Source organism: Dermacentor albipictus, chromosome 1 (assembly GCF_038994185.2).
Source record: "Dermacentor albipictus isolate Rhodes 1998 colony chromosome 1, USDA_Dalb.pri_finalv2, whole genome shotgun sequence".
Lineage (NCBI taxonomy): Eukaryota > Metazoa > Arthropoda > Arachnida > Ixodida > Ixodidae > Dermacentor > Dermacentor albipictus.
The window spans coordinates 98501385-98513942 of record NC_091821.1 but is presented as its reverse complement, the minus strand read 5'-3'; the positions used below and the strand labels follow the sequence as shown (position 1 = coordinate 98513942).

Here is a 12558-nt window from a genome sequence, read left to right as displayed (position 1 = left end):
GTGATGATGCCGAGGACGATGGCCACTTCCTCTGCCGTTTCTGGATTTCTAGCCGGTATGGTGGCAGCGACTATAGCTCATTCCCTTGGTTGTTGGTCACGGTAATTACGTATGCTCTTCTACCTGGGTATTTTGCCGCATCTGCATATCTCGTGTTGGGGTTGTTTGAGTATTTCTTGCTGAGTGCTCTAACTCTTGCTTGTCTTCCGTCTTTGTGGTATGTTGCATGCATATTGCGAGGTATTGGAGCGACTGAGATAGAGTCACGTGGCGGCAATCGAACCTTCGCGTCTGAGTCTGCTATGAAATTTTCGCTGTGTGCGAGTTTGCGAAGTACTGCTTTGCCTGTTTGAGTCAGTTTAAGGCGTTCCAGCTGGCTGGCTCTGTGCGCTTCACTTATTTCTTCCCAGGTGTTATGGAGGCCAAGTTTGTGGAGCGTCGTGGTTAAGGTCGTACTGGGAAGTCCTAGTGCGCTCTTGATTGCTTTTCTGATGACGATGTTGAGTTTTTTAAATTTCCGCTTTATCGAGGAGTAGATATGGGGTGCCATATGTGATCCGGCTTATAAGGAGTGCTTGGTATAATTGGATGGTTTCTTGCTCTTGAAGTCCTCTTTTTTGGGTGGTTATACGCCGAATGAGATAAGTTACTTGTGTTAGGGTCTTCTGAAGCTTCGGAAGTGTAGCTCTGCCAGAACTGTCTTTATGTATTGTGAGGCCAAGGACGCGAAGGGAGCCAACTTGAGGGATATCGATTCCATTGAGTCTGACATTGGGATCTGGGGCGACGTAGGCTGGTGGTCTTCCCCGGGTCCTTGCCTTGAGTATAAGTAGCTCTGACTTTTCGGGGGCACACTGGAGACCGCATTTTAAGAGGCACTGTTCTATCTGATCGATTGCCTCTTGGAGGGCAGTTCGCTGTTGACCGGTCGTGGACGCTTTGGTCCATAACGTTATATCGTCGGCGCATATCGCATGGTAGTGAAAACTTCTTCAAGTCAGCCAGTCCACCCAACAGCTTGATCCACAGAGGGAGTTGTAATAGTAGTGTGCTACGCAATTGATGGAGATAAAAAAAATATATTTCATAAAGTTTTCCTAATAGGCCAGGAATTGGTACCGGAATGCTTAAGAGTCGTTCTCTGTTTCCAAACGCTGTGAGGCTCAGGACGACCATGACCATGTGGTATGGTACACCACCAGGGTTTTCTATCGGCAAAAAACAAATTCCGTGCGGAGTTGGAAGATACTTCTTGAGGGTGCGTTGTATATACGTATATCCAAGCAGAATACTGCACTGCAACAATTGATAAATACATGCCCGATTGTTTCAATGCACGCCAGGACCGTTCTGCGCGAGTCAACTGGTAATATACTTGCAGCATTAGGCACTGGCGAACGCCGGAGGTTTGCCGTCGGGCTCACCTGGCGAATTACGTGGCAGCGTTGACCGGGACCGAGTGCAGACAGTCCGTGAGCGTGCACGGAGGTGCGCTCGTCTTTCGGTCCTCAAGAGTTTACATTGCGCTGTATACATACTTTCTGCGTTGTTTAGATAGCTCGTGAAGCGAATGTGATGCTCAAAAACAAGTAAAAACAAGGAGAAAAAATAAGGAGGGAAGGGCAGAGAGATAGAGAGATAACGGCGTCAGGCGCTAAGGCGAGCAGCCTAGCAGAGGTCATCTTGCGGAGTGTCGCTATCCGGAGGACGCCTTACACATCCTCCTTGCCAATGTACGGCGCTGGGGATAGTGCACGTCAGATGCTGTTGTTTGGAGGCTGCATTCTTCTTGCGATTGCGGTGGAGCCTGTTACAGAGTTTTCAGGAGCTCTTTCGGTGGCATTTGAGTTATCTCAAGCTTGCTCAAGAGCAGCGGAGGGTTCTTCTCGAGATGTCATCCCATTCTCTAAACCTACCCAGTGATCGCGGGCTCATAAGCGATGTTCGCAGGAATTGGTCTAAATTGTTCGAAAAAGGGACTGGCGTCCGGCGAATTCATTGCTGCTCTAAAGAAGAATTATGGTAGCTGCTAAATCTCCGCAGATAAATTCTAATATGCTGACGTACGTTTCGTTTACTCCTTGACTATGCGATGCATGCCCGCACGAGTACTGGTATATTTAACTGAAAAGCGAAGAACTTTTTGTAATCCATAAAAGTCAGCCACACGTATAGAGTGGTCGCTCACATTTCGCAGACGTTTCAGTTACCTGACTGATAACATGGCTTCGCTCCACTGTGAAATATTCGTTTCTAGAGCTAACCTTTTCTCTGGGCTGGTTGAAATCAAGTATATTGCCATCTGTATATGCCAAGTTATCTTAGCGAACATTTTCTAGAACACTAAAATTATTATAAGGTCAGGCGTCTACCCTGATGCGAGATGGTTACGGTGTCGGCAGCCGGAGGTATGCAGTATCTGATTTTCAACTGCTCTCACGCGCTACAGGAGACGAGCAGCCTGGCGAGTGGCAGTGGAAGACGATGGTTAAGCATGTCCCTTTAAGCAACTTTTTCGCGTGGTAAAAGGGAGGCGCACTCACCGGCCGACTTCGATGGTGACCAAGGTAGCCGCCCCTCGGGCAGCGGCGGCCTTGGCGCATGATGCGGCATGCTGCGGCCCCTGCCCTGGCTGGAGCAACAGCTCGTGCCTGTACTGGCGGATGCAGGTGACGGGCCACACGAGGAAGGGCTCCGCAGCGCCCGGCCGCAGCAATCCGACGCTGTGGCCCAGAATCACCAGCTGGTACTCGCCGCGCAGCCCCAGTCTCTCAGAGGCCTCGCTCGGCTGCACCGTCACCGGGAACCGCTCCCGCGAGAAGAGCACTGCAGGAGCGCGCACGTCGTCACCAGATTGGCTTGGCTTTATTAAAGGGCAGCCGATTGCTGCGTGAGCCGACAATTTGCTTTCGAGGCAAATGTACCTGTTTCGCGAAACAGGTAAGGTCTGTGACACCTTACCTCAGCTCATCAAACTTCTATCGTGCAGTCTGTTTCCATCTGTGGGCCCACATCTCGACTTTGGATATACAGAACAAGTTCTTCGAGATCTGGCTGCAAGCCGATGCAATGAAATAGGTTTCCGTGCTGCAATTCATCTAACTGTGCTACATAGTAAAAAGAAGAAAAGAACGAATCAGCCTTAGAGGTCTCATCGGAGACCAAAACTGTGCCGCAGTAGTGCCACGATATCTTCAAGGCGCCGCGACATCATGACACAAAATTTTTGCTCACTGTTAAGCGTTGACACTCATCTGTGCAATAAACATTCATGGTACGGCAAAGGCGAACTGAGATCAAGAAGTGGCAACTTTGCGTCGTAAGTTTTAATTTCGCTTCTGGTATATGCAGAGTCAAGTGGGCGGCTGGCTGTACAGGCTACAAGTGAGGTTCCCTTTATTTTTATGGTAGCGATCAACATGTTTTTCCTTGCTGCGACCAACTTCCAGAATCATTTTTTTTTTCATGGTGTTCCAGAATTTTCTTATTACGGCTTATAAGGCATACACTGCAGCCACTTTATTGATCCCAATAACTTTGTATGCAATAAGAAAGACGTCACAATAATTTAGCACGCATGAATCCGATATGCACAATCTAAAGCACAAAAGAATGTGTTGTTTTCCTTGTTTTATATCAGCATTTTATTTCACTTGTCAGCAGTGAATGTTATGACGCAAAGCATACTTTAGCAACGACCCGCTACAAGTGTCGCAAGTGCGCAGGATTAAGTAAACTTCATGCGCTAGATACTTGACGCCTAACAATAACTGGCGTAAGCAATCTCATTGAAAGACTGCATTGTATGCGCTCTATGTATGCAACTTGATTAACCAACCAGCACATCGCGGAACACCAAGCGCTGCATCATTTTCAGGAGGACCAAGGAAGCAATTGTGATGCTCGGCTGCTGCTATAGGCCTCTTTCGATTCCACGAGGATAATAGAAATTAACAGAATCCTTCAGTATAGATAGTCGCTGGGTGAAAAAAGAACAGAAAATGAAAGAACGCAGGCCGACTAAGGTGCAGTAAAAAGGTACTTGAACTTTCACAAAACAGAGGAGAGTAGACTGCGTTGTGTGAGTAAAAAGCGAGAATGATGACTAATTTGAATTAGAGGCGACGTACAACATTAGACTTTGTGCGAGAACGTTTACCTTAAATGAATAATGTAAGGAGATATCGTCCCAGTGATTGGCGATGGCTTTAAGTATGGTAGTGTTTTCACGCATACGAAAGTGACTTGGAACAGGCTTCGTACGGGAAGCTAACGGCGTTGAAGAATGGAATGGCTAACGGAAATTTTCAAACAAAACAAAAAAAAAATCCAAACGTGACAATACGACAACCAAGCAAGAACATCTGAGAACTGAAAACTTGGTTCGCGAGCTCAGTGCAAACGCCAAGTAAAAAAAAAAAAAATGCTAGGTGTAGTTGATCGATATCACGCTCGACAACTTCCAACAAGAGGAAGTCTTCGCCATGTCCTGCCTTCTAAAACGCAGTTTCCTTTCTGATATTGTCTTTTTCTCTATCTCTGATCAAGCTCAAAGCACGATACAGGTCCCCTATGAGATCTTTAGTTTTGTTGCATAATTTACTTTAGAGGTAAACAAAGTTTGCACTTACGGTGAGCCGGAATTTTCTCTCGGTTATACTATGCAGACTCTCAAGTTTTCGAAATAGACAGCGTAAATTCTGAAGCATATTAAAAATAAGGTGAATATTAAACAGAATTTTGTTGTTTAGCGAACATAGTCTGAAAAAGTACATGCGAAGCTGCACCTCCCAAGTTCGCGCAAAAGAGGAAGAGTGAAAGCAAGGAGAGGAAAGGCAAGGGGCTTAACTAGATGAGCGTCTTGTTTGCAACCGTACACTGGGGTCAAGGGAAAGGGCGAGTAGGAAGAGGAAAATAGTGAGAGAGAGCGCTGAATGCACGTGGGCGGATACACAGAAGCACTATAAGCGGTCTCTCAGGCCGGTGACCTTCAAGTGCTGCACAGGTGCACGAATATCGTTTTGTTCCAGCGAGGGATGTGGCCAGGGTCCAAGAATTTTCGTCTCAGAAAATGTTCTACTAGAGCCTAGCCGGTTTAGTGCAATTTGCAATGCGCTGAATGTCGATGGCGCCATCGGTATAAAGGGATGTTACACATCTACCGTGTTGGCCTGAGTGGCGCTGCCTCCCACTCCCACGGTCATTACGGTCATTATATACACATAATTAAACACCCAAGAATGTGCGCGCTGGAGCAGCCGCCACCGCAGCACGATTGGTAGCGCATCACACGCGTAATGTAAAGGTTGTGGGATCGGCTCCCAGCGCTAGCAAGTTATTTTTTCGTCCACTAACGCCTCTCCCTTAGGATAGCTTCAAACCGATTGGATTCGAGACCGTTCTCTGAGTCAAAGGTACGCGAACGGTGGCCACACCCGTCACTGGAACAAAAAAGCTATTCGTGCAATAGTATACATTACTTGAAGTGCACCGGCTTAAGAGACCGCTTATAGTGTCCCTGTGCTTCCTCCCACATGCCCTCAGTGCTCACTCTCTCACTCTTTTTCTCTTCATGTTCCCCTTTCCCTTACCTATAGCGTAGGGTAGCAAACCGGACGCTCGACCTTCCTGCCGTTCCTCTCCTCTCTTCTGCTTCAGTTCACTTTAATTTATCATTTCTACACTTAAACTATATATAAAACTACCAATAACTTGCCATTTCCTTTCCCTGGTAACATCATATATATATATATATATATATATATATATATATATATATATATATATATATATATATATATATATATATATATCGGGCGCAGAGCGAGGCCCGATGCTCCATAACGTGGCCTATCGGGCGTCGTAAATGGCGTCTCTATGGTGAAGTGGTCCCGCGTGTAAAAAGGCCTCCTTTCGCACCACGACGATATGGAGCGAAGCGGAGCAGAAGTCAGTGAGCGCAGAAGCTTGTCGGTGGACGGCCGAGAGCGGGCCCTGGCTGGCTTCCGAGGATCGCCACTTAAGGGACATCCTCGTGTGTGTCCGAAAGCTCGCGAGCCTCGCTGAGGGCAAATCAAATTTGCTGCTTCTGCCCGCTCTTCGCATTTTACCCGCCATTTTAGGAGCGGTACTTAAGTTGTCGTGCCGAGCTGTTAACGCCCCATCTTTCTTGCGCTTCGAGCAAGCTTTACGATGGAGTGCCTGCTTTTGGTTGCGCGACCATCGGACCGGCAAAAAAAGGGCAGCGTTGTCGCCTTCGCGGCAAGATGACGGCGATGGGGCTTGACTCACACTTAGCCCAGCGTACTGGTGAAAACCGTCATTATAAGGCCGACTGAACACCTAATGAAAATAAGGAAGGAAGACGAATGTCGAACTAAGCCGACACGCATACTCCGATAAAGAGGCAAATTTATAAGAGCAATAGATCAGATGGCTGCATTTACCAGTTGCGCCGCTCGTTTAGCAGCCTGCCGATATATTACAGGAGAATTGCCTGCAGTACGTAGTATGGGAGCGTTCGGTATAACCAAAGCACTCAATAACGACGGAGACATATATATATATATATATATATATATATATATATATATATATATATATATATATATATATATAAAGCCGTTGGCTGTTCAGACGTATGCCCAGATCGTCTTTTTTTTGCGTAAAGTGGCGTGCTTTGAATTGCAAGTAATTTTCACTTGCTCCTGAAAGCGATGAACTCGTATACTAGAGAGAGAGAGAGAGAGAGAGAGAGAGAGAAAGCAAGGACAGGAAAGGCAGGGAGGTCAACCAGAAGAGTATCCGGTTTGCTACCCTACACTGGGGGTGGGGGAAAGGGGAATAGAAAGAAGAAGAAAGGGAGAGAGTAAGCACAGAGTACGTGTGGGAGGGACACTATGCACAGGGACACTATAAACGGTCTCTTAAACCGGTGTACCTCAAGTATTGCAGTAATGCACGATTCGCTTTTCGTGCCAGTGAGGGGTGTGGCCACGGTCCGAGTATCTTTGACTCGGTGAAAGGTCGTAAGTCTAGTCGGTGTAAAGTTTCCTGCAGAGAGAGGCGTTGTACATCGTAGCGGGGGCAGAAATTACTTAAGAACAATTAGTCTGCATACCAATGTGTGAAGACACCAACATGGATTTGTGTAATACACAGGATGTATTATCTTATTTATTTTATTTCATATTCAAGGCCTTTTGTGCTTTGAACGATAAAATGTAGCAATAGGCCAGAACCGCCCGCATCCGAATTTACTACGTGGCAGCCAAGCTTATCCGAATCCGCGCGTACCAGTTAACTTCTGAAGCTATGCGGAAGAAAGAAAAACAGGCAACAGATAGGCTATGATGGAATTATTCACACTTAGTGTTATTTGTAGTTTAAAAATGCTTTTTTTACCATTTGTTTGGTAACTAATTGTGGTTATATTAAGCTCCACAATTTAAAAGGATGCTGAAGCGGGCAAGCTGGAAAATACTCATTTCGTTCAGCCCACAAGCAAACGTCATAATTCATTTGGTGTAATGCCAGATGAAGAACTTGCTCAGTCTGTAAATATGATAGCAACGACTCAGGATGGAATTCGGGGAATGTGCAAAAGCTTTTGCGCCGCACATTTCTTTAAATTACTTCATTTCGCATTTATCTGCTTACGCGCGAGCATTAGCTGAGAGAACACGGCACTGCTACCTCGCGCTTCCTCAGATTTTCCAAGGCCGCGCGTAAGACTTTCGTGCACAATATGAGCACAAGTTTCCAAGTACAAATGGTGGGAGTGAGTAGTCGCGCCGATGGGCTCATTCTTAATTACTGTCGCTCTTGGACGATTGCTAACTCTTGCTGCGCGTTAACTAAGCTGGATGGCCGTCGACCACGCGCGCAGGAGCCGTGAAGGAGACAACTTCACTCGCTGGGATCCCTTTCGAGGCTGGTTTATTTTACAAAAGACAGATCGAAGCGAAGAGAAAAGGAAGAGAGAACACAAGATCCAAATTCTACGCTGGCCACACCGACGCCTTCGTCCCTCTCGGAGGCGCCGACGAATCGCACTCCGCAGGCGGTCAGCCGAAAACCCGATGGCACATATCAGGTTGCGATTCGAGGCGCCGGCCAGCCCAGCGGGGCGCCCCTCGTCCGTTCGCCGGCTCGCTCTCGATTGCGCCGTCGGGCCTCCAACCACGGATGCAACAAACGTGTGGCGGTCGCTTGCGATTCCCAACAAGTGGAACGCCTTAAGAGGAACCTTTAGCTCGGGCCCAGCTCCCATGCCACCTATTCAAATGCATGTGAAATGAAGAAACGCTTTTCTGAGATAATCACTGGGCCGATTTTAATGAAATTTGTTGCATTTGAGAGAGAACTTTAAATTCTAGTGACTGCTAGAAGCGGAATGGTCATTTAGGGCCCGAACCGTTTAAAAATGAGTTTTCAAAATTTGGTAAGTTTGAAAAAACAAATAACTCGAAGCACGAAGTTTACAAATTTGTAGCCCTGCACTGAGAGCAGATATCGCAGTTCTATAAACTGCCTCCGTTAGAGCATCCAAAGTGGACAAATTTGATTAATCAATTTATATCTTACGTGAATTCATTACATTGTTTGCAAGGGTTTTGCCAACGTCCCACTCACATATTAGTGGTCTATTTGAGAGCCCTATATAATGCATCAATTTTGTGTGCTTTATATGTGCTATCAGATACAATATACAGAATTGTGATATTGTTTTTGATTGCTAAGTTTGAGAGCTGTAAACATTATAGTTTCGGTTTCTGAAATATTTCAATTTTTCAACTATGTTTCTAACAATCTTGACGGCCTAAATAAAAATTGGCTACTAAAAGTTATACATTCTCACTTTTTCTTTTAAATGCAAGAAACCTAATCAAATTTGGTGCAGTGGCTACCGAGAAAAACGATTTCTTCTATCGCTTATACTGGAATAGGACCCTCCGAGCTAAAGCTTCCGCTTAAGGCAGCCAGGCTAGGCTAAGAATCTCATCACATCAGTTCGTGAAAGGCTCGTGCGCCCTGCAAAGCAAAGAAAATGCAGGCGTCTTCCTTCTGTTCAAAATAAAGGACGTAGAAAACTGGCAGTTCATTCGTACATACATAAAATGTCACACGGCCTAAAAAAATGCGCAAAGCTTCATGGAATTCGGGTGGCATTTTCTGCACCACACAGGCATAGTCACATTTGCTTCATTGTGCATAGAAGGGCACAGGCTACGCCATTATATATGATAGGAAATGCAACCAGAAACACGTTAGTCGTTTTGTCGATTGTGTCTCAAGAGCAGTATATAAAATTCCCCTAAGCTGTGGTCATATGTTCGTTGGCCAAACAGGCCGATGCGTCAGCATACGCCTCAGAGAGTACAGAAATTCGTTAAACGGCGCGCCATCCTCTTATTTTGCCTCACATTATAAATCGTGTCTGGGTAAACCCATCTTCGAAAACACAGTCATTTTCTTTCATCACCCTAACCAAACCACACGAGAAATCTCGGAAGCCTATCACATGACCAAGAACGCTTCACTGTGTGTAAGCCAACCACCGTTATTACTGCATGACAGAGAATTCAATTTTAAAAATCGATCTTAACACGTGCCTTGGATGTATGCTTGTTTTGTACCTGGTCTTGAGATGTATGATGCGTCCATTTTCTGTATATGTATTTTTTCCACACGTGCATTAAACATCAGTTGTGAGTGAGGGCGTGGGATCTGTGTTCCTTTTGTGCGTCCTGTGTGTTTATAGCGCTTCAAGTTTTTCTAAGAATATATGAGTCGCACGAAACAACCATTTGGCTGTAACATCCCGCAAATAAAATGGAGCCTTGAGATTAACTTTCAAGTTTGTTTCATATGCTGTTTAAGTGTTCTTTCAGCCTATTTTGAATTACGTGGACTTGACACCACCTTTACTATGCAATTAGTGTAACATTAGAAACAATAGAGACCAGCGGTTTAAGGTGATGTATAGAGCCTGGTTAATTTTGTCACCTCGATGCTAAACCATCGCCCCTTAAATAAAGAAAAGAAAAATACTTGAATGATTCCACCGGCTCCGAACTCATTTATCGCGACAGCACTCCCTCGAGTGCCATAAAACGCATCGAACCCTTCGCAAACCTCCTGCAATCCTGTCACCGTCGCAAGTGGCAGTTTTGAAGGAGAAGCTTAGTTCTTTCGGCAACATCTTCTGGACGTTTTCTGACAGTTCACGTGGATGCTCTGTTCACCCTTCATCGGTTGTAAACTCAGCAGAGCACTGCATTGGCTCGGGCTTAACCTAAAGAATGGGCCGGGCCGGGCTTGGGCCAGGTAAGCAAGTTTTGACGCAGTATCGGGCAGGGCTCGTGCCTAGGGTCGGACTCGGGTCGGGATCGGTCTTCAGTCGGGCCCGTAATACGCCCGATTATAGTATTTGTAACTTTGCAAAACTGTCAATTATAGAAATTGACGTTTTTACAGGATATTGTAGTAGTGGCATCTGTCGGCCTACGGGAAAGCAGGAACAGGCGGGCGTTGGCACAGCAGTTACACAATCCACCGATTACTGTATGGAATAGTAGACAGCTTTAGAATAGAGTTTGACGCCTTACGTACTCTAAATGCGAGCACCTTTGCGAGAGTTTGCGGTGCGCGTCCCTTGAAGGCTTTCTTTAGTTTAACGTACGGGAACGCAAAACGTAAGGCAGACGTTAGAAGACACGGCGCCGTCCGATGCCTCGTACAAACGTATCCTAGTGGAGACAATCCATTAGCCATCATCCTGTTGTTGCTGTGCAGACGCGTCGCGTTAAGCCTACGGACACCGGAATCATGGAACGAGCTCAGAAATTCAACGCGCTATGCGCTCATAACTAACGTATCAGGTAAATTAGAGGAAGCGAAAACTCATCTCAATTGTTACTGGCCGTTAACGACAGCGAGAACGAGAATTCACACTGAAGCGGGAGCCATGGGTGCCGCCATGTTCGACAACGCTATTAGCGTGCATAAACGTTACGGCCGTTACACTCACCAAAAACGAACGTTATCATAGCGCACGTAAACCACCGAAATGCAGTAACGTTCGGAGCATGCGCAGTGAGGACAACGCTGGTTGTTTGCTCACTAATAGACGCAATCTTTAGATGGTACAGTGAGACAGACAAGGGACACTGTCCCGTCTAAAGTTTGCGTTTATTATTCGACACAAGAATGAACCTAATAGCCCAGCACCATATTCTATTCAAGGGCGGTTCTTTGGAACCGCTTCGCTCTGGCTGTTACGTCTGGGTTACGTCACTCGGATAAAGAGTGGAACGTCACGGCGTGGAGGAGATCAATGAGCGAGTGGCGTTCTGTCGCAAGGTCGCGTCATCACTTATGTTTGTACTTTGGGGAAAAAAGAAATAGTAATTGAATGATGTTGCTAGTTCGGTAAAAAAAAAGATTGGCTTGTAAACGACACGTTCACACATTTAATTTCCAGTAACTGTGAGCTTCCGCCGTGGACAGCAGGTGGTTTAATTTTATCTGCGTTGTTTTATTATTTTTTTTCGCTAGGTGGTGCGCCATACGTTAAGCAATCAAAGCGGTTCCCTGCCTGCAGGCCGCGGCTCTAGTAGGATTTCGTCTAGCGGTGGCTGAGCTTCTTAGGGCGGACGATTGCGCTGAGAGTTCCGTCCGCACATCCCACGACTTCGAGAATCTTGCCGCAGTCAAGGAAGCGTTCTTGACTGCGGCTTTCTCCTGCACCATGGAGGGAAATCTCGCACCCCTTTTTCTTTTCCATCAACCGTAATGACCCTAGCGACGGCGGTAATGATGCGACCGACTTACGGTTGCGACAGCCCAATAGCTTCTACATTCCAGACACTCTGCTGAAAAACAACCCATGGCAAAAAAAGAAAGAAAAAGAAACAGAGAGCGAGAGAGAGAAAGAGAGAGAGAGAAGTCATAAGGGAAACGCAGGAGGTTAACCAAACTGAGCTCTGTAGGCTACCCTGCATTGAGGAAGGGGGAAAGGGGATTGAAATAAAAGAAGGAAGAAAGAAGTTCCCAGTTTGCATTGTTACGCACACAAGCGTTCATCACTGAATCAGTCACAGGCGGTGAAACAGGGTGGTACATTTCAAGAAACGCAGCAGCACCTTTGTGTCCTTGTACATAGCTGACGCACGAGGCCACGGACCCGAGATCTTCTATTCTGTGAAAAGACGGTCGTTTAAGTGCTCCAAAGCTGTATGAAGGGCACTCCTCTCGTCTTCCCAAGTAGAGCAGTCACACAGGAGATGCTTGGTCGTTTCTTCGACACCACATCTGCTGCAATTGGGATTGTCCGCCGTTCCAATTAGGACTGAGTAGGGTGTTTGTGAAAGAAACTCCTGGTCGCAAGCGGCACAGTAGCGCTTCTTCCCGTCGGTTATAACCAGGTGAAAGTTGCAATGTCATATGTGGGTCTATGGCATTAGGCGCCGGTTGGTGAACTCCGGTGTGTTCCATTTCCTTACAGTATTAATATGGGCGAGATCGCTGAGGTGCCGCGCTGCGTGCGTTCTCGGC

The 12558-nt window shown here is 46.4% G+C and overlaps 1 protein-coding gene across 4 annotated transcripts in view; it reads right to left on the bottom strand.

Moving 5' to 3' along the window:
- LOC135917533 (uncharacterized) overlaps positions 1–12558 on the bottom strand; it is a 385479-nt gene that overhangs the window by 60913 nt on the left and 312008 nt on the right. For all 4 annotated transcript variants that reach the window (XM_065451109.1, XM_065451110.1, XM_070532986.1 and 1 more), the window contains one exon: positions 2544–2826. In XM_065451109.1, coding sequence (XP_065307181.1) covers positions 2544–2826 — 283 coding nt within the window. The remainder of the gene's footprint in view (positions 1–2543; positions 2827–12558) is intronic.